General features: G+C 38.0%; 1 protein-coding gene across 2 annotated transcripts in view; it reads left to right on the plus strand.

Moving 5' to 3' along the window:
• The first annotated feature begins 11,569 nt into the window (after positions 1-11,569).
• The window catches only part of MYO1D (myosin ID), a 188,037-nt gene continuing 175,972 nt past the window's right edge, over positions 11,570-23,634 (plus strand). Inside the window, exon 1 of one of the 2 annotated variants that reach the window (XM_039331715.1) lies at positions 11,570-11,803. In XM_039331715.1, coding sequence (XP_039187649.1) covers positions 11,709-11,803 — 95 coding nt within the window. In that variant the 5' untranslated portion in view covers positions 11,570-11,708. The remainder of the gene's footprint in view (positions 11,804-23,634) is intronic. The other variant, XM_039331714.1, reaches the window with a different exon arrangement.

A 23,634-nucleotide genomic window follows, 5' to 3' on the forward strand; every position in this document is an offset into this window, starting at 1 on the left:
CGGTCAGTCCTTGAAGAGATCAACCCCGACTGCTCTTTAGAAGGCCAGATCCTGAAGTTGAAACTCAAATACTTTGGCCACCTAAGGAAGGACTCACTGGAAAAGGGCCTAATGCTGGGAAAGATTGAGGGCAATAGAAGAAGGGGACGACAGAGAATGAGATGGCTGGATGGAGTCACTGAAGCAGTAAGTGTGAACTTAAATGGACTCCAGAAGATGGTGGAGGACAAGAAGACCTGGAGGAGCATTGTCCATGGGGTCGCGATGGGTCGGACACGACTTCGCAATTAACAACAACAACAACAACATAAATCAATCTATTCCAAACAGGCGTTTAAATCAATCTATTCCAAACAGGCGGCTAAAGTAATAATTAATGGAGAAACAACTGAAAGTTTCCAAATTTAAAAAGGCACAAGGCAAGGTTGTCCATTATCTCCATTACTGTTTGTATTGTCCCTGGAGGTATTAACTAGAGTGATTCAGAAAGATGACCAGATCAAAGGATTAGAGATCAGGAAAGAAATATTTAAAATGCAAGTCTTTGCAGATGATCTTGTTTTTATAATTGAAGAGCCACTACAATCAGGGACAAGGCTAATGGAAGTACTGGGTGAATATGGTGAAATAGCAGGCCTAAAGATAAATAAAGAAAAAACCAAAATGCTTGTTAAGAATTTGACTAGAGCACAGAAAAATGAATTAGTTGATAGATTAGGTATCCAGACTACAAAGAAAATAAGATACTTAGGGATACAACTAACAGCTAGATATGCCACACTTAAAAGAGATAATTACGATAAATTAATGAAACAGATTAAAATTAATTTGGATACCTGGACTAACCTACAGCTCTCTTTTATGGGTAGAATTGCTGTAATTAAACTGAATGTGCTACCCAAAATATTATTTTTGTTTCAATGCATACCAATCAAATTAGATAAGGAATTTTTTTGAAATTTTAATCAAACCATACTTAAATTTATTTGGCAAGAGAAAAAAGCAAGGATTAAATTAAAATTATTGCATGATTCTAAGGAAAGGGTTGGTCTCAGCCTCCCACATTTGGAAAAATATTATCAAACTACAATATTAATATGGGTGCGGGACTGGATACAATTGAAAAATAGGAGATTATTAAGATTGGAAGGCCATGATATGCAGATTGGATGGCATGCTATGTTATGGGATGAGAACTACAAGGTCCACCAGTATTTTCAGAGGCATTATATCAGACGAGCGTTAATAGATATATGGGTTAAAATTAGGCAACAAAATTATATGCAAGTTCCCAATTGGATTTCAACATTGGAAATGCACATATTGTACACCCAATGTCTATACAATTAGGGAAAGTAATAACATATAAAAATATATTAGATGAGAGAGAAGAATTGAAATCAAGGAATAATCTTCAAGATGAAGGGATAGAATTGGATTGGTGGGCATATCTCCAACTGCAATCAAGATATAGGAAAGATAAAAAAAGAGTGAGGTATAAAAAAAAGCCAATAAAATCACATATTTTGAGGAGTGCCTTACTTCGGGTTTGGAAAAAGTATTATTATAGGTTAAACTATAAAATACCTATCTGGGGGATTCCTAGACATGCAATTGAGGGGATTTCTAAGGGGATGAATTTTGATAAAATTTCGTATAAAGAATTATTAACTTGGTCAGGTTCGGATTGGCATTTAAAATCTCTAGATGTATTAAGGCAAGAAAATATTCTACAGTCATGGTTTCAATATTTACAAATAGTGGACAGGTGGACTGTAGATAAAAAAAGAAGGAATAACACTAGAAGATGGAAATCTGGTTATTCAGATTAAAGATCAGAGTCAGGCCCATATAAAAAGAATTTACAATGCTTTAATAGAATTAGACTCTGAAACAGAATTGGTTAAAGACTGTATGATTAAATGGACTCAGAATATCCAGGATCCGATCCCATTGGACTTATGAGAGACAATTTGGATTAGAAATGTTAGATTTACACAAGTTCAAAATTTGAGGGAAAAATTTTATAAAATGTTTTTTTATAAAAAGGGGAGGGGAAGAGAGTAGGAGGGGAGGAGAGAAAGAGGAGGGAAGTGGGGAAGGATTAGAGAGAGTGGACGCAGCCTGGGGGGAATGGGCAGGCAGTACCAATGGTTAGGAATTTAATTGTATTTTGTATGAATAAATGGAAAATAAAAACTTTTTAATAAAAAAAAAAGCCAATAGAGCTAGATAAAATATTACTAGGAACTGAGGACAAAATGATTAAAAGAATATACCACTACCTTCTAGATCAGGCAATGTATGAAGAGCAGGTCACAGAAACTGGAGTAGGAGTAGGAGTAGGAATTTCGGCTTTAATATCTGGCAAGAATTGTGGGAAAGAAACAGGAAACTCACCTTAGCTACTTCTTATAAGGAAAATCTCTACAAGATGTTTTACAGATGGCATTTCCCACCCACAAGGTTAGCCAAAATGGACCCAAATCTCTCACCCATATGTTGGAAATGCAAATTAGCAATAGGGACCTATTACCATATATGATGAGAATGTCCTAAAGCCTGTGATTATTGGAATAGGATAAGAAAATGGTTGGAAGAAATAATGTTGGAGATAGAGCTAAAACCTGAACTTTTTTATTGGGCATAACCATAGAGAAATATGACAAGGGGATAATCTATTTGATGTTGCACATCTTGACTGCTGCTAGACTGGTGTTTGCACAAAAATGGAAGAACAAAGAAACTCCCACAGAAGAAGAGTTACTATATAAAATACTATCTTGCACTGAAAGGACAGGCTTACGATGGAACTGAAGGATAAGAGTGGATCAGAATACTTTGAAATCTGGGACAAATTTTATTATTGGTGGGAATCGAGGGGTTACAGATTAGTGTTAAGATAGAAATGTATATAATCTTAGGCTAGCAAATAGAGAAATGAATTAAGTATTGTATAAATAACACATATGTATTTATAGAGATAAAGAACTAAATGTAAGAAGAGAAATAATTTGATAGAAATGTTTATACTGGAATGTTACATCATGTCCAATGTTTTCTTTTTTAACTGTATTATAAATAAAAAAACTTTTTAAAAAAGATACAAAAAGATCTTGATAGACTTGAACATTGGGTACTATCTAACAAAATGAAATTCAATGGTGAAAAAAGTAAGATTGTACATTTAAGCAAGAAAAACCAAATGCACAGGTACAGTATACATAGGTGGTACCTTGCTCAATAGTAGTAACTATGAGAGGAATCCTAGTGGACAATCACTTAAATATGAGCCAGCAGTGTGCTGCAGCTGCCAAAAAAGTCAACACAGTTCTAGACTGCATTAATAGAGGGATAGTGTAAGCACCCACTTCATCTAACCATCCAAGAAAGCAAAACTCTTGAAACAGACATTGTCTCAAAAGGAAACTTTTATTAGGGCTTAGTGACAGTAGGGAAGTCAAGGCAAGATCTGGGGAAAATCCCGCTTAAATGGTATAATTAAACCAGCAATATTCCTCCTCTCACCAGAGTCATAATGTACATTTGAAATCCAGCCAATCCACAGGTGGCACAATGAGTGGGTAACTGGTACAGTTGGCACACATCTCAAGGTCTTCTCCAGCTTTCATTTCTCTGTAACCGTCTCTCTCATAAGGGAGACACATTACTTTCTCAAGTGGATAGGATGGAAGAAGGAAAGCAAAAAGCAAAAGTTATCCCAAGTGAAAACAAATATTCCCCCCTCCCCCCAGCTAAATCACAGGCCCCAAACAAATTACAAGAATATATATATATGGAAAAGAGACAATAAGGATTTGGGGACCTGACATATCCCCCCCAAAAAAAGAATGGGAAATCCACCTAAAAGCCAAAAAGAGAGGGGAACAACAATATATGCATATTAATTAGGCTTATCAGGATATTGAGAATGGAAATGTCTTAGAAGTTTAGGGGCTCGAACATGTCTCCTGTACACCCACTCTGGGTACAAGGGAGATTCTTCCAAGTTACTAAGTATTGTGTCACACCACGATGGATTCAAGAGTCCAAAATGTCCTTAATCTCAAAGTGTTGTTCATTCTGAACCTTGATAGGTGTGGATACCTGAGATGCAGGACGCCTAATGTTAGAAGTGGCCTCTGTCTTAAGTAAACTGCAGTGGAAAACAGGGTGGATTTTCTGAAGGTTCTTTGGCAAGTCCTATTCAACCATCACAGGACTGATAATGCGTTTGATAAGTAAAGGTCCTACAAATTTAGCGCCTAATTTCTTAGAAGGTTGTAAAGACTTCAAATACTTCATGGAGAGGTATGCTCAGTCTCTAACCTTATATGGTTTTTGTTCCACCCTCCATTTATCGGCCTGAACCTTATAGGCTTCTCTGACTTCATCCAGAGCTACTGGACTACTGGCCAGATATTTTGTAACTGCTTAATCCATTTTTGCAAGGAGGGGATTTCAGGCTCCTTGACAGGAAGTTCAGGCATGGCCACAAATGTTTGTCTATTAGCTACTTGAAATGGAATAAATCCATACTGGTACACAGCATTGGTATAAGTCACCTCAGCAAATGGTAACAAGTCAGACCAATTGTCTTGCTGGTAATTAATGAAACATCTCAGGTATGGTTCTTGAACTGAGTTCAGTCTCTCTGTCTTCCCATTCATTTACAGATGGTGTGAAGATGATAACTAGACTAGAACCCATCAAGTCCAGAAAAGCTTTCCGGAACTTAGAGGTGAATTGAACCCCTCTGTTTGAAATTATATATTGTGGGGCCCCCATGAAAATGATATATGTTCTGCACAGAGAGTTTGGCAAGAATCTTTGCAGTTGGGATCTTGGGGCATAGGATGAAATGCACTTTAGAAAAGAAATCCATTACAATCCAAATTACAGTGTTTCCAGCACTTTCAGGGAGTTCTATGATAAAATCTATAGAGATCTCTCTCCAGGGTTCTGACAGACTTGCTACTTCTGCCACTCCTGGGTCATTATGGCATGGAGTCAGAGCTCGATCCTCTCAGTTGCAATCCCAGGGAAGCTCTACAACTTCCTTGGAACTCATTGCAGTCTCCCTGAGGTGCAATGAAGTTTTTGGACGTCTTCCAGCTGGTAGACGATCCCCTCTCTTGGCCAGCATCTTGCTGCAGCAATCCATAGCTTAATTCCCCTCTTTGCCTCATTTGAAGCAGACGGTGCTACGAGCTGGAGCAGGTGAACTTCGTGTGGTCTCCCCTCACTTCTCTGACTGTGGCTTGAAGCTCAGTCTCACTGGGCAATGTAGGTGTTTGCGCTGATCGATTTCCATTTCCTCGGCTAGCAGGCACTAGTCATACAGCCTCCTTGGTGCTCCACGGGCCATGCAGGCATTGTACAGCTCTTCATTGAGCCCACCCTAGAAACAGCTCACCATGATGTCTTCAGGCCAGTGAAGGCAACTGGCCAGCTGTCTGAATTCTTCAGTGTATTCAGCGACTGGTCTCCTTCCCTGCTTCATGGTCTTTATGCACTCCCAGGCTTTCTTGTCTGCCAACCAGTCTTCAAACTGTTTGTGGAAAGCAGCCATAAAGCAGCTGAAATTCCTCAGTTCGGGTGCATTCCAATTATACAAGGTCACCATCCAGTCAGCTGCTCTACCTTCCAGTCCCAGGGTGATGACTTGTACCTTCTCAACAACAGTGGGCAGTGTTCTCCAATATATTTGCATGTAGGTGAACACTTGAACCAGGAAATATCCCACACGCTTTGGGTCTCCGTCAAACTTCAATCTGATTGGGATTGGTTTCACCTCAGCTGGTTGAGATGATCTGCCTCTGGTTCCTTGAGACAGATGGCCTCACTGTGGTACTACTGCTAGGCTCCAGCCACAGCCATCTCTCGGACCTCCGATTCTTCTTCCTCCGATTCACCTTCTGACTCTTCCTCTGATTTGGGGTATGGGAAGGACAACATCACAACCCACAATGAAGGCAACCTCCCCACCCCCTGCAAGATCAGAAGGATGGAGTGACAGAGAGAACAACCTCCCGACAAAATAACGAGCCGGCAACATGCCCCATAGACAGGACAGAGAGGGGGGAAATGCATCGCATAGACACCCCAATGACAGACACCCCAACCCACCCCGCAATGAGAAGATAAAGGAGTGACGAGTGCAGGCAGTTGGACGACGGACTGTGGGACACCCACATATACACAACGACCCCCGCGAGCGAGATGGAGATGGCAACACACCCCACCAATGACCCCGCAGCGGATGCCTGTGGGCGCCCAATGGAAGACCAGCTCCTGGGAGTCTACATGCACACAAGGGAAAGAGAGCTGATGAATGGCAAAATGGCGTCAGATACACACCCAGTGGATGGTTTGGTGATGGACGCACGGCAATGGCAAACCATAAGAGAAGGGGAAAGCAGTGAGGGCGAGTGATTGGAGAGAGATCCCTGATGCATCCGGACATGCCCCAGGAGAGAGACGACACTGCCCAGACCCGCTTGGCAAACCGACCCTTAGACACTCGCACATGTGCAGGAGTGGCAGGACTGGGGAGCAAGAGAATGGCACCGAGTGTGCACTTCGCCAGCAGCCCCATTGGGGAAGACCGGATGTGCCTCAGGATGGAGATGGGGGGGAGCGAGCAAGAGTGCCCCGAACAACTTGACAGCTGGACACGCACGAGGAAAATGATTGGGGGGAGGAAAGGGGAAAAGGGAAAAGCAGCTCTAGAAACTACCAGTGTGGTAGTAAATGCGAGCCCTTTAAGAACAAAACAACCGGAGATGATGAGTGAACTGATGACTAGGTCAAAAAGCTATATATATATATATATATAGAAGGGGGACAATAAGTATTTGGGGACCTGACAGATAGAATCAAGATTTCGTGAAATGTTAATCTTCTTCTTGTTGTGCCATATCCGTTATCGGATGTTGGCGATCATGTTGGCAATCCTGTTTTTATCAGCAGCCACACGAAAAAGTGCTGCTCAATTTGTCTAAACCAGTCCCTTAGATTTTGAAGTCACAATGTTCTTCTGCCTGGACCTCGTTTGCCTTCAATCTTTCCCTGGAGGATTAAATGGAGTATGCTGTATTTTTCTGGGTGTTGCACTACATGTCCGAAATATTCTAATTTTCATTTTTTTATTGTTTTGATGATTTCCCTTGGCTTTCCCAGGTGGCTTATCACCTCATTTTTGATCTTGTCAACCCAGCTTATACGTAACAGCTGCCTGTAAATCCACATTTCAAATGCTTCTAGTCCAGTGGTTCTCAACCTTTCTAATGCCATAATACAGTTCCCCATGTTGTGGTGTCCCCCAACCACTTATACATCACCGGGTGCCAGGGGCGTGGCCAAAGAAAAGGGGGGAAAATGGCGGACAGCCTTGTTTGGCGACCCCTGTGAAATGGTCGTTCGACCCCAAATGGGGTCCCGACCCACAGGTTGAGAACCACTGTTCTAGTCTCTTAATGCCTTTCTAGAGTCTCAACATCTTTTTTGTATCATGGTGACCAAAACTGGATGCAGTACTCCAAGTGTGATCTTACCAAACAGTACTACCATTTTATATGAGCTTGATACTATCCCTCTGTTGATGCAGCCTAGGACTGCATTGGCTTTTTTGGCAGCTGCAGGATACTGCTGATTATATTTAAGAAGTTGTCCAGTAGGACTCCTAGAGTGTTCTTTGTAGGGTTTTTTAATAATGTAAACTCAAAGGCAGGAACATCTGGATGTTACTGTTCTGTAAGCTATTTTGTAAGTTTTTCAGAAACTAAAAAGTGATGGCATAAATTTAAAAAGCCTACAATGGCTGATTACAAGATTTATATTTTAAAAAAATAGAGCTTTTCAACAAGGAGACCTATCTATTGTGCAAGAGCCCTCTTAAATTATTTTAAGAAAATAATGTAAACCCTTTATAAAAGCCTGCTTTGTTTCCTTTTCTCTCCACCCCATTTTTAAACCATTGTGACTGAGTAAGAGTTCTGGAAAACCAATATTTCACAATATTTTGTAAAGCTTCAATTGACCTAACAAAAATATTAATTTAATATGTATTCTGACCTGTTCTTTCTCTCTTTTCTTGTTTCCATTGCACCCTGCCTCTCTACCAGTATCTCTGAACAATCAGAAATAAACAGTTATTATTACCTAATCAGAATGATAAAAATTTTAATGTTTATCAGGAGCCAGAATGTTAAAAAGACAGAACTATATAAAAATGAGGTGAAGTGTTGTTGCTATAGGTCAGTGATGGCAAACCTTTTAGAGACCGAGTGCCCAAACTGCAACCCAAAACCCACTTATTTATCACAAAGTGCCAGGGCTGCATCAGTGGTGCCCTCGGGGGAGTTGGGGTTGGGCATGGCCCACTGGGTGGGCATGGCTGCGGTGAACACAGCAGACTAAGTGGGCATGGCCGGGGTGGGCATGGCCACCTTGATGTTGCTTGTGGGGGGATGTCTGTGGGGGCTAGGCAGGAATGGGGGAGATCCATGGGGTCTTTGGTGGGTGGAGCGGTGGGCAGGAGGCTCGTCCTGTGGGGTGAGGCAGAGGGTAGGCAGGGGGTAGGGTAGGGGTGCCATTGCTGGGGGGCAAGGCGAGACAGGTGCATGGGGCGTGCTCTATCACCTCTACTTGAGCTTGCTAGCCAGCTGCTTTGCCTCCTTTGTGCTGGGTGGGGCTGGCACTCCAGGTGCCAGCAGTGGCCTAATGGACCTGCGTGAGCTGGCAGCAGTGGTGGCAGTTGTGCCCACAGAGAGGACTCTGAGTGCCGCCTCTGGCACGTGTGCCATAGATTTGCCATTACTGCCATAGGTTTTGGGGTCAGGTTTAAGATGAGAATTGTCAATGAAAGTTGGCCATTGCTAGCAGTTACAAATATTTTTTTTTACCTAGGATTCCGGAAGTGCAAAGATGCTAAGAAAAAGACTCAGGCATTTCTTGAGTAGAGGTTTGAAGCTGCAGGACACAGCTTGACAAACTCTGAGTTTATTGATCCTTATATACTTTCTACATACATAGACTTTTACATTAAATGCTGACATTTTACATTCATAAGTTTAACTTTTAGATGCTGACATAAAGTTTCTTTATTGGAAAATTCCTTCATATAAGCAACTATTTTCTAGTAACATATTACCTGCTCAGAGACCAGGTAAAGACAAATACAGATAGATCAGAAGGAGAAAGAACTAACAGAGGCAGGAAGAGATAAGAGGGAACTTAAGCATATTATTTATTTAGGTAGGTAAGATATTAAGTCAAAAGGGGATGACCTTTTGGCTGCTTCCTTGGGACAAAGGGTATCAAAAGGTTATGAGGTTTGTGGGGGGGGGGGAATCATGGCAGTTTGCTGCGCGTGCTTTTTTCACCACATGGAAGAAAATAATAGTGGCTATCCAGTACAGGAACCTAGGTTTGAATCCAGCCTTGGAAGGAATATAAACTATAAAATGGTCTTACCATCATTTCAGTTACAATTAAATACTCATAATGCTAATGATAATAACTGATTAGTCAACAAAACAGACAATATAATAGAACATGAAGAAACTAAACTGCTCTGAGACTTTACAATTCAAGTAGACAAAAACCTGCCATGTAACACCCTAATTCTATCAATTGTTTATAGAAAAATAAAAAAATCTAGATAATAAACATTGAGGAAGTAAAGTGAAAGAACTGGAGAAGATCACAAAATACAAAGATCTGTAAATAGAAATAGAATGACTACTGGCAAAAGAAAGTGAATATAGTACCGACAATAATAGATGCCTTGGGTGCAATCCCAAAACATCTGAAGCACCACTTGAACACCATTGACATTGACTAGATCACTGTGACTGCAAAATGTAGCTTTACCTGGAACAGTTTACACCCTGAGACAATACGTTTAACACAATCAAACAACATTTAACAACAATCAAGCAATCAAACAACAAGATCTATCTATCCCAGGTCCTTGGGGACACTATAGGATAAAAATGTGGATAAAAGTGCCAAATCCAATTGAAACATCTGGCTGACTGTACAACCAACCATAATAATTTATCAGACTTTTACATTGCCTGACTCCCAACAACTCTGGATGGTACACAACAATAAAAAAGCAATTACAATAAAATCAATATATGATAAAGATAAAAGATGGCAAATACAATAAAGAGAGGGGTCTTTCCAATGCTCTCTGTAAAGAGCCAGATCTTCACAGCAGTTCTAAACCACTCCAAAGTAGGGCATTTGAATCTTGGGCAGAATCTGAAGCAAAACAAAAACAAAAACAAAAAAACAAATCAAATCAGCCACTGAAAAAGTAAGATAGCAGCAATGGTACTAGTTCAGCCTTCCCTTTATTTATTTTTTTTACACTCCTTATGGCTTCTATTAGAGCTCATATCTGGGCTACCAAGAAATACTAGAACGCTACTTAATTGATATAAGGTATAATAATAGAATCTTAAAAGCAAGACAGCTTTAGCTTATTTTGTTAGCTGTTGATTAGTTGGTTTAATTATGCTTTTATGAGTTTATAGTATAAAGGCTTGCGATTACTGCTTGTTTTGAAATTAGAATGTTTGAATTATCTTGTTACTGCTTGTTAAAAGATCTTTCTCCTTTTTTTTCACCACATTCACTATAGTAAAAAGTGTTGGGTTTTTTGGTTAATTTAGGGCAGTGAATGATCCCAGCCGTGGTGAATGATGATCCATATCATATATATATATATATATATATATATATATATATATATATATATATATATATATATATATATATATATAAACACTCACGATGCCACACTCAAGATGCCAAACACTCAAGATGGCAAACATTATCTACACCACAGCAGGTGAAGTGAGTTGACCACAGCAGGTGAAGTGAGTTGGGCTAAGAAAGGGTGACTGTTCCAAGGTCAACCAGCTGGCTTTCATGGGAATAGTTTCTAGTCTGGTGTTTCAACCATATTACATCAAACAGGCTCTTTGTGCTTTATTAGTGTTATGATATGCAGGCTGCAAAATAACAAGCACTAAAATAGCACACGTGAGAATTTTCTATATTTCTATATTTCGTTGCTGCCATATAGTTGTCACCCAAATCGTTGCAGTTGAGATGAACCAAGGTTAAGATTATATTCATTTTTCTCTATATCTGAACCTTGCAAGAACAAGGACTTATATATAACAAGCAGGTATTGAAACACATGGCCAAAGATTTTGAGGACATTCAATAAAAGCTGATAACTCTCGGGTTCAGTGTCCACTTACCTCTGACACTTTTAAAGAAGATAAAAATCGTGATACAGCCTGACAGAAGATAGATACTGAGTTAATGGGTTACATGAAAGATACTATGGAAATAAAAAAAAACTCCTGAGGTTTATACAGTATACACGAGTCCACAGAGCTATCTAGGCCGCCAGGTGGCGGTACAACTGTTCAGAGGTCGGAACGGTCTGGGCGTAGCTTCTGTCTGGTGGGGTGTCAATCCCGCCCAATTCCCTCCCTCGAGATTGACGTGCTTCCAGTAGCAAGCGGCTGCTCAGGTGTGGGCGTAGCCCCTGCAGAAATCCTTCCTTCTCGCTTTTGCTCACGCAGCCGGTGGTTGCGGTGCCCGGCTCGATTTTACATCGCCCTTCTTTCCTGGTCGTCGAGAGGAGTGGCTGCCCATCCGGCTGGCTTTCTGGCAGCGTCATGGCAGAGCTGGAGAGCCTGGAGTTCGGCAAAGCAGATTTCCTGCTTCTCGACACCGTGTCTATGCCGGAGTTCATGGCCAATCTCCGGTTGAGGTACAGAGTGGATTGCTGCGGACGGGGGGGGGGGGGAATCTCCGTGCCTCTTCCTGCCCCATTTGGAGAAAGAGGTGGCAGCAGGTGTTTCTCCCCTTGCTTTTGGGAAAGAAGGACATCTATCATGGAAAGTAAATCGGTTTCATTTCCCATCGCCAATTAAATGAACCCTAGTTAAAATGAATACTCCCTAGTACAAAAGGCAACGTATAGCCAATGATGATTGGGAGAAACACTAAGCAGGGAGAAAAGCTATTTATTACCATGAAATCCTACAGCTACTAGGAAGACCAGAAAATTAAGAACCCAGAAGATAAGGCAAACTACTTCTATATTGCTGCCAAGAAAACTATCTGGATGTAGCTGGGAAGTCATCAGTCATAAAGTTCAGTCTGACCCTTTTTAAAAGTCTTAACTTAAACCTTTGGACCATGTGTTCATAGTGTATTATATGCATAATCTAGCTGAATGAAAAGCAGTGCAATTGCTTATTGGGATTGTTAAATTTCAGCTACTATAGCTAATGATCAGGAATCCTGGAAATGTTACAATCTCCGAAGCAGGCTCTCTAGATTTATTGCTTTTCAGATCGAGTTAAAGTCAGAGAGAGGGTGGGTTATGGGTATGGGAAAATGGCTTTAAAAACAAACCTGTAAAAAAAGTATCATCCCTCTTTTACAAGGGTTGCAAGGGTTGAGAGAGAATTGTTTACCTGTGGCCACTTGTGAGCAGAGTTGAAAAGTTTGAGTAAAAGACTTCCTGATTTTTGTCAGAGGTTTTTACAATAGAAAAAGGTACAAGACAGGGATGTCCATTGTCACCGTTACTGTTTGTTCTAACATTGGAAATTTTGTTGATCAAAATTCGAGAATTGCAGGAAATAAAAGGAATAGAAGTTAATAAAAAAGAATACAAGCTAAGAGCTTTTGCAGATGACTTGGTGGTTACGCTGTCTCAACCTACCTATTCTGTAGTAAAGTTACTACAACTGATTCATCAATATGGATGGGTTTCGGGTTTTAAAATCAACAATAATAAGACTAAAATATTACCTAAAAATATGACTAATCGGGACAAGCAGATTTTGGTTAATCTGACTGATTTTGAAGTTGTTGATAAGGTAAAATATTTGGGGGTTACTTTATCTGTTTCTAATGTAAAATTGTATAAAAATAATTATGAAAGGCTGTGGATCAGGGTACAGAAAGACTTGAAGAATTGGGAGAAGTTACAGTTATCTCTTATGGGTAGAATTGCAGTGATTAAAATGAATGTCCTACCAAAATTTCTCTTTTTGTTTCAAATGCTACCTATTTTAAAGAATGAGGTTAATTTAAATGAATGGCAGAAAGGCATTAATAAATTTATTTGGGCAGGGAAAAAACCAAGGGTAAAGCTTAAAATCATGCAAGACTTCCGTGAGAGAGGTGGACTCAAGGTACCGAATCTGAAATTATATTATGATGCTGTGGTCTTAACATTGATTAGTGATTGGGTAAATTTAACAAATGTAGAAATACTCTATCTGGAGGGTTGGGATTTACTTTTTGGATGGCATGCCTACTTAATTTTTAATAAAAAAGTGGATCGAGTTTTTAAATCACATATTATAAGGATTTCTTTACTTCGGGTTTGGAGGAAATATTATAAGAGTGATTTTAAAATACCTTTATGGGCCATATCTTGGCATGCGATAGAGGGGATAAGGAGAGGAGTTAAAATGGATAGGGTCTCTTATACACAACTACTTAGATGGGATGGTCAAAATTGGCAGTTAAAATCTTTGGAAGATTTAGTGCATGAAAATATTACCTATTCATGGTTTCAATATAGACAAATAGTGGATAGATGGAAGATGGATTGTAATTTGGGCTGGCTTAGAGAAGATGAAAATCTTTTTAAACAAGTAAAGGATCAAAGACAAACTCACATTAAGAGGGTTTACGGGGTTCTAGTGGAATTGGACTCAGAATCAGAATTAATTAAAGACTGTATGATTAAATGGGCACAAAATTTTGGTGAACCAATTCCACTGGATACCTGGGAAATCATTTGGGTGAGGAATGTTAAATTTACACAAGCCCAGAATTTAAGGGAGAATTTTTATAAAATGTTTTATAGATGGCACCTTGATCCACAAAAAATGTCTCTAATGTACCCTGACTTACAGCCTAAATGTTGGAGATGTGGTTGTCTGGACGCCACTTATTATCATATTTGGTGGTCCTGTAAAAACATAAAAGCTTTTTGGATTAAAATATGGTGGAATATTCAAAGAATTTTTAGAAAGAGGGTAAAATTTACTTCGCAATTATTTTTGTTAGGTATTGTTACTGATTGTGATGCTAAGGAGGTTATATTGATGTTAAATTTGATTACAGCCGCAAGGCTGTTAGTAGGGCAATATTGGAAGAAGGAATCTTTGCCTATTTTGCAAGAGTGGTTTGTTAAAGTTTCTTATCTGGCGGAAATGGCAAAGATTTCGGCTTTTTTAAAGGAGCAATCGCAAGAGAAATGGGAAAAATGGATAAATTTTATACAACATAAATTGGATATAAAAAATATCATTTAGCTTTTTTATAACGTATATAATTTTTGATATTTTATAGATTGTACTTTTTCTCTTTTTTCTCTTTTTTCTCCTTTCTATCTCTTTTCTTCTTTCTTTTTCCTTTTTTTTAAGTATTTTTTTCTTTTTAATGCTTATGTCATATATATTTTATTATTAACTATTTTACAAGTTGTTAAATTTTTTTTTAGGTTTTTTTTAAATTTTAATTAAGCCTATATTCAGCTCTGGGAAGCTGGGGGGGGGATGGAGGGGGTGGTTTGGGAGGGGTTGGGTGAGGGTTGTTTTTTTTGTTCTTTTTTTGTTATTTGTAAAAACTTTTAAAAACTTTCAATTAAAAAAAAAGACTTCCTGATTCATACCTAAGTTTTTATTCAGTGTGCTAAATCCACTTGGATAAGTATTTATATATTTACTAGATTGGGTTGAATGTGGAAGCCCTGCTTTTAAATAGTCTTAGAGGATATTGACTGATAGGACTATTGTGTATTACTTTGTTAATTCTTGCAATAACATGAAAATTCTTGCTGGCTCACTTTTATAATCTAATCTTCAAGCCTTCTAGAAGTCTAATCATAGAATTTAGCTCTATCCACAATCTCCCTGGGATATCTACTTTATATAGGATAGAATTTTGCAGCTGAATTCTTGAGTAGCCCAACACCCTACCTCATCTTTATATCCTGCCTCAATGAAATCACTCAAATAATGGCTGAAATATCCACAGTGACTTTACTTCTTGGGAATAGAAATATTTTTATAGCACACACAGACTATTAAGGTCAAGAGAGCCATTATTTTTTTAATAATCTCTATTATATATTAGAATCATAACATTGTTTTAAATTTTCATCTCTAAACAATGTACATAATCCAGACTGGACAATAATTCTCAAACAGGATAGGCAGATTGCAGAAAAGATCTCCAAGACCTTCCTTAACATGCAACTGCAGCTGCCTTTTTAAAAACTAACCAAATTGGAAAATTAGAGCCTATTTTTGTTGTAAAATATTTCTATAAAGCACATCTCCACATTGAAACATCTGGCATTCTTGATTATTTCTGAGTTTGGAAACTGAATTTATAACTCAGTTATAAACTGAGTTTATAAGTGTAGTGGGTGGAAAATCTCTGGCCTCCAAATGTCACAAAATGATAAATCAAAAAATGCTACCATGTTGGCTGGGATTGTTAGGAACTGTAGTTTAGCAACATATACAGGTAGGATAGGGTTGTTTACTCCTGGTGAAAATCTATTTGATCTTCTAGTTTGCATTGTTGATTTCAGTACAATTTTCAAAACAGAAACTTTGTTTTGAATGGCATATGAATTCAATTTTAGTGATAAATAGGACTGCACACATTAGAATCTTATTCGTGTTGTGTGTCCTGTTTCATTACTGTTATGGTGGCTCTTTAATCATTAATTGTTAAGTATGTCACCTGGATATAGAATAGCCACTATGTGGCATGATTAAATGTTCATATTGAAGGAACGTGTATATATAATGATGGCACTAATGATTCCATTAATCAACACAGAATGTCTCAATACAGAATGACATGAATATGCTTGTGCTATATAGGCCTTTAGCCTAATTTATATGAGGTACCTACAGTTCAGATTTAATACATCTGTTTGCACCATTGTGTCGGTTGTCTGGGATAACGGTCTTTTAGCTTGTTTTCAAGAATCAACAACAGAACCAATATCTTGTCTTTCAGAACCCCAGAAAACCATACAAAATTCCAAGAGAAGTTCTGTCTCTGAAGTCAAGCAAATGCTCTCTCTCTCTCTCTCTCTCTCTCTCTCTCTCTCTCTCTCTCTCTCACACACACACACACACACACACACACACACACACACACACACACACCGGGTTTTTTTGGGGGGGAGCCAGTATACACACACATACCTGCCTACCCACCCACCACACCCAGATGTTTTGCTGCAGAGCTTTTATAGCTGCTTTTTGCTAAACGGCTGAGCTGGCTGAGGAAAGATCTTGAAGGGGCAGGGCACCATCAACCTAGGTGCTAGCTATTCTTAGGCAGCCTGCTCTCTTACATTAGAATTGACCAGTGCTTGAATAAGAAGCAATTTAGTGATGATTGCAACTTCCAGTGCCACTAGACAGACCAAACTAAGAAATCAAATCAACAAGAAAGCTAAAAATAGCTTTTATTGAAATTGACTACAATAATGGAATCCTGAAAGTCTGATTGTGTTGTGTCTCCTCCTTATTGTCCAGCAAATTATGGAGGTGTGTATTTGAACTACTACTGTTATCTTGTTGTTCTGGACTTTAAAAATGTGTCAGCTCCATTTAGTTAGACAACAGCTTCTGCATACAGGTAGTCCTTGACTTACAGCTCACAATTCATTAAGCAACTGTTGTAGGTTATAAGAACAACCCCCAAAAAAAGTGACTTAGGACTAGTCTTCAACCATCCCCATGGTCCGTGATCACAATTTGGGTGCTTGATAACCAGCTTGTATTTACAATGGTTTTAGCATCCTGAGGTCATGTGATTGCCATTTGTAATCTTCCCAGTCTTCTGACAAGCAAAGTCAACGGGGGAAATCAGATTCACTTAACAACTGCCCGATTCTCTTTATAGCTGCAGTGGTTTGCTTAACAATCATGGCCAAAAAGGTCATAAAATCAGACATTACTCACTTAACAATTACTTTGTTTAGCAATGAAAATTCTGGTCTCAGTTGTGGTCATAAATCAAGGATGACCTGTATCTCCATCAAAACAATTGTCCTTATTCACTACCCACCAGTTGCACCAGGTACTTTATAAGAATTTTTTAAATGCATAAAATGAAAACCTTTATTACCTATTATGCTTACACTGCCTGACTTCCCCATGGCAAACAGCTGTGTAACTGTTAATTTAAGTAGGTTAAACTACAATAAGGACAAGATTTTTCACAACTTTAATGCACGGAGATATTTTCTTCTTATTTTGGCTTAACAAAGAAAATATCATGAAAGTCCATTAGTGATGTTAGCTATGATAGGTAAAGTCTTCATGTTCAGAAACAAGACTGCTAGGTGCTAAAAGCCAAATGAAATACTCATTTCTTTCATACTCTTAAAATTTTCTTGCTTGAAAATTAAAGCAGGTAACAGAACTCCCATTCAATTTGCCCAGTACAGCTGCAGTAAAGGACATAGCAATGTTGCAGTCCAACATCAGGAAAGACCTGTTGCTGATTTTGTCTTAAAGCCATATCTTTACTCATGTGCATAATAGTTGAATTCATGCACCTATCTAAATGTGGCTGTATTGGCTTCTTGTTCTTCCTAATTTTTGTTATCTTTCTAGGTAGTTTGAATGAAAAGGCTTTTTTATGGTGAGGTTTGACAAGAGTTTTCGTTAAAGGGTAGGAAATTGCATTTTTGAAACATTTATTTAGCTAGCCTTGTGGTTGGAAGTAAGATCTATTGGCAATATAAGTTCCTTGCTATTTCCTTGAAGGGTGTATTTCACTGAACACTCCTAGGTCAACATTCAATGTGTGACTCAGAGATGGAAAGGAAAAGGAAATTTTTAAGTAGAGCTCTTAAGCCAGACAGTTAAGAGTTGTATATCATCTTAAATTCCAGACAGTAGAAGTTCAACAAAATAATTGAATAAAAGTGGATTAAGACAAAAAGGTATCAGTAGAATAAATTGATGCATGACTGTGTAACTAGGGAAAGTGAATTTCTGCAAGAATTGCACAAAGTAGATTTCCCTGTATTGATTTTGTTGTTTATCATTGTTTCTGTTACCTCTGAGGTGAAACTGCACCTACTTTCATTGCCTCACTTAGTAATTTTTATTAATATGGGCTTGGGTTCTTGCAGTTTTTATCAAGGGATACCTTGAGATTGGTTTGTTTATAGTTTTTGCTATTGTTTCAGTGATTAAAGTAGCAACCATCACTTTTCTATTGTCCTTCTACCCTAACTCACACATTTCGGAAAATAGAAAATAGGCGTCAGCGATTATTTTAGAGGAATGCTGTGTTATCCCAAAGAATGTCATGGGCATTTAACAATGGGACGAAAAAGTTATTGGGACTCAGGCAACATACAAATTTGATTTAAAAAAATAAATAAATAAAATGGAGTAACTACTTGCTGCCACTGTGAAACTAAGATGATCCCCTTCTCCCCATTTTTCTCTTACATCTAATTATTTAGCTAGAAATCACTCAGTGGTAATCTTGCCATCTACAGTGCTGATAGGACAGAACATAGCAAACTAACATCTAGTCCATTTCCCCACCTTGACTGTGGCTATTATGTTTAAGAACTTTAAAAATGTTTTTATGGACAATGCAAACATATAATCACATTAGTACATAGATACTTGGAATGATCAGTGTTTGATTAAATTTGTTTTAACCTTTCAAAAAACAAAAAACGAAGACCTGCTTGAAGCTTGTAATTATAATCATGTTTTTCACAGTTTTCTTAACACTGGTAGTTTCCCATTGCCTATTTGCTTTTAAAAATGTGGAAAAATGCTACTTTTGATGACCAGGTAAAATACTGGAAGAAAAATGATGTGTGATGCTTTTGCTTTCTTAACTAGAACTCCTGGAACAGTAAAAACTAAGTCTTCTGAAAACTGCTTTATGCCTATGAGGAGATTTCTGAGGCAGCAAGGAGAGAATTCATTGTACTATTGCCAGTGAAAAGCCAAATTCACCACAAGAATGTCCCTATAACCCCCGTAATTCCAAATATATTACTTCCTTTATGAAAGCATAGATAATTAGACAGGGAGTTGTCTTAAAATCAGTTAGGCATGAAATTTGCTTTTCCACCCTCTTTTTCTGCCTGGGAATACGACCAGTTTATGACTATTTAAAATAATTTAAGGTACTGTTTTCTGCAAGATTTAGAATCCTCCACCTTGGGTACCTAGGCTTTTCTTTATTTATTAGCAATAGCTTCAACTATCTCATTTCAGTTAGACTTGTAATGCCTTCATTAATAAAAATATATCTAAATAAAGAAATCTTTGTACAGTAATACAGTTTTGCATACTTAACATTGAAAGGTAATACAACTTAATGTAAATTGGTTTCTTTTTGAATGGAATGGAAAATATAAATATGTTTCAGACTTTGGGTTAACTATTTGGAATAATGATATGTTGATGAGCCTCAACTCATCAATTAAAACAATTGTATTATCCCAGATCTTTAATAAGGATATAGTTGTCAAATGTATTAAATCCAGTCAGAGGTATCAGGTAAGCTATGTGTAAATAGCAGTAGTAATAGAATCTCAGCTATATATTGAGGTAATTTGAAAGTATTTCCAGGAGTGTCAACATAATTTTCTGAGCCTAATCTGTGGATTGGCCTCTCTGTTCTTTCTGCAAAACCCAGTTGTACAGGACAGTTTCAGTATATTGATTCATATTTAAAAATCACTGTAATTCAGATAAAAATAATATATATGGCACACTTGTGGTCCAGTGATTTTTTTAAAAAATCTTATTTGTACTTCCCTTGCTGGGAAAGTGGTTGGGTGCTGTCATTCCAATAAGACAAAACTAAGCAAATCATGTTCTTGCTTTCGCATAATGTATTATTTAGTGAATGCCTGATAGATAGCATGTCAAGTAGTCACAATTTTCCCATAATATTATTTTTAATTTGTAAAGGGGTTAGGGTTCTAACTTTTGTTCCTGAACTAATTAAAACACACATATCAACTTCATTAATCTGACAGTTCCTTTTCTGGATGATTGGTGCATGTGTGACTACAATTTTTAATTCATTAATATTAAAATGATCTTAATCACTGGCTAAAAGATTGAAAAATGGGAATGGGCAGTGTCATAAGAAGTTAATTAGAGTAGTATAATAGATGCTTATTTTGCTTTGGACTGAAATTTCCTCCTATTTGGTCTAACAAATTGTTTTACCCAGATGGACTGATTCACTTTGCTTTGAGAGACAACTCCATCATAGTCTAGAGAGTAATGATGAAAAAGGAATTTCGTTCACTATGTTATCTTGGGAAACTCTTTGCATGTTTACAGTGTTTATGTATAAGCAGCAACAATAAACTCACACATACTGGATACAGAAAGACTTTTTAACAATTTTCTAATGAGGAATTTTTAAAAGTAACCTTGGTCCTATTTGGAAAATGGCAAACTATTTGAAACTTCTTTCACTAAGGATTGAAGGAAGATCACCCAGTGCTATAAAACTTGTTGGTCCAAAGGTTTCTAATAACTGAAAAACACTGAGCAAACAATTTCTGGAAGTGATTAGACAAGGAAGTATGCGAACTCAGTGTCCTTTAAGGTGCCGGTCTTGGGTTGAGCAAGATAGCTATTCCCTCATCTCTCAAAGGTCTAAAGTAAACTCACTGGAGATCACTGTCTTGCAATCTCCTCATGAGGACCAACTGTATAGTTAAGTGTGCAAACCAGCGTCTGCATTTCCTGCATCAGATGAGGAGCGCACATCTCTCTCCTTTTGTCCTGGCCACTTTTTACAGAGGCACAATTGAGAGCATTTTAGCAAACTGCATCATTTTCTGATTTGGTGGCAGCAGTGCCTCAGATAGAAAGTCTATACAGAGATTAGTAAGGACAGCCTAGAACAGGTGTCAAATTGCCGGCCCTTGGGCCAGATGCGTCATGCCAAAACTGCACCCAACCCATTGCCGGCAATGGAAAATAGTTGCAATACATCGTGACACGTCACATGACGTTGCGAGTTTGACACCCCTGGAATCATAGGAAGCTCGCTTCGTGGTATTCAGGATGCTGCTTATAAGCGCTTTGTGCTTAGAGCTCAAAGCATTGTTAGAGATTTCACACACCCACTTTACGGTCTGTTTCTGTTGCTCCCCTCTGGGAGGAGATTTCGAAGTATTTCTAGCAGGACTATCCAATGCTGTAATAGCTTTGCTCCCTATGCCATCTGTCTGGTAAACTCTCAAGATTCGTTTTTCTTGCCACACACATGTATACATAATCCGAACTAGACGATGTTTTTCTGTGCCGTATAATATATGTGGGTATATGCATAAGTATGTATGTATGTATGTATGTATTGTCATATTTACAATAGTGGCCAAAATTATGGAAACCTTTTGGGAAAAGTGTACATTTGAGGTTTGATGGCTAATAACACCACTTTTTTGGAGTAGTACCATAAAATTGTATATCAATGGAAAGATAAGTTAATCAAGAATGTGATGCAATAACTTTTATGAAGGATTTGCTATTAGAATAGCAGTTATAAAGAAGAAAAGTGAAACACATAGAAAAAATGAGATATACAAAAATTATCACCATAGAAAAAAATGAGATATACAAAAATTATCACCATGTCAGTTAATACTTAGTTGGGTAACCTTTAGCATGAATTACGGCCTTACGTCTTCCCATGGAATGAACCCTTTAGTTCTGCAGCTGTTATAATGTGAAACCAAGATTGAATGATTGCTTCTATTAACTGGGTTTTATTGCTGAGTCGCTTCTGACTAACAAGTTTCTTTAGTTGGCTCCATAGATTTTCAATTGGGTTAAGGTCTGGGCTATTCCCAGGCCATTCCAGCAGGGAATATGATTATCTTGAAACCACTTTTTGCACACAGCAGCAACATGACATGTAGCTGAATCCTGTTGAAATATAAATGTTTCATTGTCTTGGAAAAGATCATGTGCGGAAGACTTCAGTTTGGGCTCAAGTATTTCATTAATGTATTTTGGCCACTTATATTCCCATTAATCACACAAATTCTGCCCACACCTTTTGATGTCAGACAACCCCAGATCATAACACTGACTGGGTGTTTCATGGTACATGTAATGCAATCAGGATGCAAATCTTCTCCAATTCTTCTCCTTACGTATTTTATGCCATCGCTATCAAACAGGGAGATCTTGGTCTCATCACTCCAAATAACACTGTCCCATTGTTCTTCTGTCCAGGTAACATGGGTTTTAGCCTAGTTTAAGTCTTTTCAACCTTTATTTGAGAGATAAAATTGGCTTTTTTCATGGAATTCTAGATTTTAGGCCAAATTCCTGTAGTCTGCGCCGAACAGTCCTTGCACTCAACTTCATATTGCATTGTGCCATTTCATCTTGTATAAACCCAGATGATTTTCTTCTGTCTCATAGGCATAGTCTCTTAATTCTTGTATCATCACTTGCTGTTGTGCATCTTTTCCTGCCTTTACCAGTGTGGTTTTGTAGTGACTGAGTCTCCTTATACCTCTTCAAAAACTTAGAAATGCCACCTTTGGTTAAGTTTCCACCAATGTTTCTTCTAATTTCTTTATAACTGTAGCTTTGTTCACTTAATAATACTATTTTACATCGGTTTCTGGGCGACCAGTCAACTCTTTGCACTATTACTTTAATTTTATTACGTTTTACAAGCTCACTAAATGAAAGAACACAAAAAAACCCAACCAACTTGATAGCGATCACATAACACACTGACAAATGTCTCTTCTCAGCTTCAATACATGACATCAATAACTGAATCCTACTGTGATCTGATTGGCTCATTGCCAATACAAGATGACAGCTGATTGGCTCTCTAAACACTCATGCTCATTGGCTACAATCAGATGAAGGAAAGCTACCTGATATCAACCTAAGCAAGTTGTCCTTTTTTTGGTTCTTTGGCTATAACTTTTCATAGAATACAAATAATTGAATAAACTTTGTTGCATTACATTCTTGAGTAAATTATCTTTCCATTGATGTATAATTTATGGTACCACTCCAAAAGGAAGTGGTGTTATTAGCCATCAAACCTCAAATGTACACTTTTCCCAAAAGGTTTCCACAATTTTGGCCACTACTGTATGTACTGTATATTGGAGGTGACCCTTTGAGAGCTGTATGCAACGAAATTTCATTTTAATGTATGCCAATTGGTGTACATTTAAAATGACAATAAAGTTATTTTTCTGTTCTGTATTCTAGAACATTGGTGGCAATCTCGAGTCCTCTCCTTGCCCAAAGCGAAATTATGAAGAGCCAGTCTTCTTGCTGGCACTTCATTCCATCACAGTGGTCAATTGTATTTTTAGTGAAGTCTTCTTCACTAACATCTTTCCTTGGAACAATGCTTAACTATGTCCTTGTGACTTAAATGTAGAGGAATCCTTATGCCACGTTTCATTATATTGCCTTTTTATATACATATAAAAATACCTTTTTGAGCAGATTTTTTAGATCATAGAGACCATTTCTACATCCAACTAGT

The sequence above is a fragment of the Crotalus tigris genome, unplaced genomic scaffold (assembly GCF_016545835.1).
Source record: "Crotalus tigris isolate CLP2741 ecotype Arizona unplaced genomic scaffold, ASM1654583v1 scf7180000024437.13266115, whole genome shotgun sequence".
In the NCBI taxonomy this organism is placed as follows: Eukaryota; Metazoa; Chordata; class Lepidosauria; order Squamata; family Viperidae; genus Crotalus; species Crotalus tigris.